The sequence below is a fragment of the Raphanus sativus genome, unplaced genomic scaffold, assembly GCF_000801105.2.
Source record: "Raphanus sativus cultivar WK10039 unplaced genomic scaffold, ASM80110v3 Scaffold1088, whole genome shotgun sequence".
Classification (NCBI taxonomy): Eukaryota; Viridiplantae; Streptophyta; class Magnoliopsida; order Brassicales; family Brassicaceae; genus Raphanus; species Raphanus sativus.
In genome coordinates, this window is record NW_026616402.1 from 3,402 (window position 1) to 5,513 (window position 2,112).

Genomic DNA, 2,112 nt, shown 5'->3' on the forward strand with positions numbered 1-2,112 from the left:
CGGATTCAACAGATACGATTATCGAGGAGAATCTCAGCAGCCTAAATTGGAAACGATTTTTGAAGAAGGACGTGATAGTTTTGCAGTTCGAGCGCCAAAACGGATTGTGATCTATCTTCATATTCTCCTCTCAATGATTTTTGTACTTTGTGTTGTACAAGTCTACAGAAGACTACGGTCTACGGATTACTTCTTTCATCTGCAGTTTGTATATGTTGTTAATAACAAACCCTGTCCATGATTTTAGGTTAAATAAAAAGTTAAAAGAATTTGGAAGAGCTGGCTCTGTATACTAGAAAATGTGTGTTTGCGTAGGTCAAAAGCTATTTAAACATATTTGAAAAAATTTATATCGGCATAATTTGCTCGCAGATTTCAACAATATCTAGCTTTGCTGATTTAGGCGATGTGTTTTCATATGAATTCCTTTTCCATAAACTCGAGCCATGTTAAAAAAATTTAACACTGGTAAGAAAATTCAGAACTTATGAGCAAAGAACATGTTATAAATAAGAATGAAATGAACTGAAACAGAAACATAATAAGGTTATATATAATAAACTCTTCTGCTTACAGCTTATACATAAATTACATTGAAATACTTGTGCATATGTATGTAGGTATCAATGTATGTAAAATGTTCAAGAAAATCGAACAACACGATCATGTCTATACAGCAAAACACAAGACACGGCCGATATAATCGCCGGAACGATAAGGAAGAGACGGTGTTGTCCCACAACGACTTTTGAATAATAATCTTGATGGTTAAAATTATCGGACCTTTCTTCAAATATGGTCTCTAGTGTCGGAGACATTGAACAGCTCCGGCGAGAAATCATTGACGCCGGCGCCATTTCAGCTCGAGATAAAAACCTCCTTCTTCCTAGTTCTGATCTGACCATGATAGCTCGATCTTTTCAGGTTTTTCTTCTTCTTCTTAAAAATGTCTACGAAAGAATTTGGCTTCTAATTAATCTCAAATGGAGAATTCTGGATGTATATATAGAGTCTAATGATATTAACATTTGTAGCAAAAAATAAATAGAGTCTAATTCACGGCGACAAAGATATATAAAAACACGGTTTCAGTTTGTTTGGAAAAAGTATTCAAGAAAAAAAAAAACAGATGGATCAACGGTTGTCTACGGTCCAAATTGAGCAAGTGGTTACTACACACGTACGTGCTCCTTTCGATATTGACAAAAATAGATACTGTGAAATTAACAACAATTTTATCTATCGTTTGGTGATACATAAAAGCAGACGCAAACTAAAAACAAAGGGAAGAATACAAATTAAAAATATATATAAAGTTTGAGAGAACTATATAAACAGTTGAATTAGTCATTAGTATCGGTCCCATGTATTTGGCTTTTACAAGTCTTGTTTGATTTTAGCCGTGACTTCTACGTAGACAAGAGACGCATCACATATTTCCAATGAAGTTTGGGTACATTCAATATCTTTTACAACTTCTAGAAGTATTTTCTTTTGACACAAATCTACAGCCTCTAGAAGTATTTTCTTTTCATTTTAATTCTACATAAACAATTTAACTCTTTGTTGACAAAAAACAAAAAAAAAACTCTCTTTAACTTTAAGCAAATCATAGCACTCATATCAATCATTTCTTTCTCTAGCATCGATTAAAAACTTTTGAAAAAGCCTTTCAAAACATCTTATACGATAATACGACCGTATCCCCATATGGTTCTCAAACCCCATTCTAGAAAACCACTTTTACTGAGCTCAAATAAAAACAATCTGGGACAAATTAAGGAACAGAACTGGCTGTTATATAGTTAAGCTTGAGTGTTTTTGACTTGAAATTTTGAGACGTAAAAGAAACTTACAGATGCTTTGCTAAAAAAAAAAGAAACAGATGCAAGACTATTTTCACCGAATTCCCACATCTTTCTCCAAACTTCTAATAGCAAGCAAACGTATGACTCCTGTCTACGGTTTCTCTAATTGTTACACGTTTTAAAAATGACAATATTTGAACTTTGTTTCTTCTCTCCCAAGGTTGCTTCCATCTCTCGCCACTTCTCTTTTTCTCGTCTCTTGTCGCTATGTTTAACTTGTTCTTATTTCGTCCTTTTTTTTGCA

General features: G+C 33.4%; 1 protein-coding gene across 1 annotated transcript; it reads right to left on the reverse strand.

Moving 5' to 3' along the window:
* Positions 1-526: 526 nt before the first annotated feature.
* LOC130503724 (uncharacterized) lies at positions 527-1,731 on the reverse strand. Its single transcript, XM_056998275.1, has one exon. It carries the CDS (start codon positions 903-905, stop codon positions 642-644), a length of 264 nt encoding a protein of 87 aa, XP_056854255.1. The 5' UTR covers positions 906-1,731; the 3' UTR covers positions 527-641.
* Between the last annotated feature and the right edge of the window lie 381 nt (positions 1,732-2,112).

Bases quoted from the DNA above. Each gene is read 5' to 3' on its own strand.
- LOC130503724 (XM_056998275.1), bottom strand. From the start codon at position 905: ATGGTCAGATCAGAACTAGGAAGAAGGAGGTTTTTATCTCGAGCTGAA.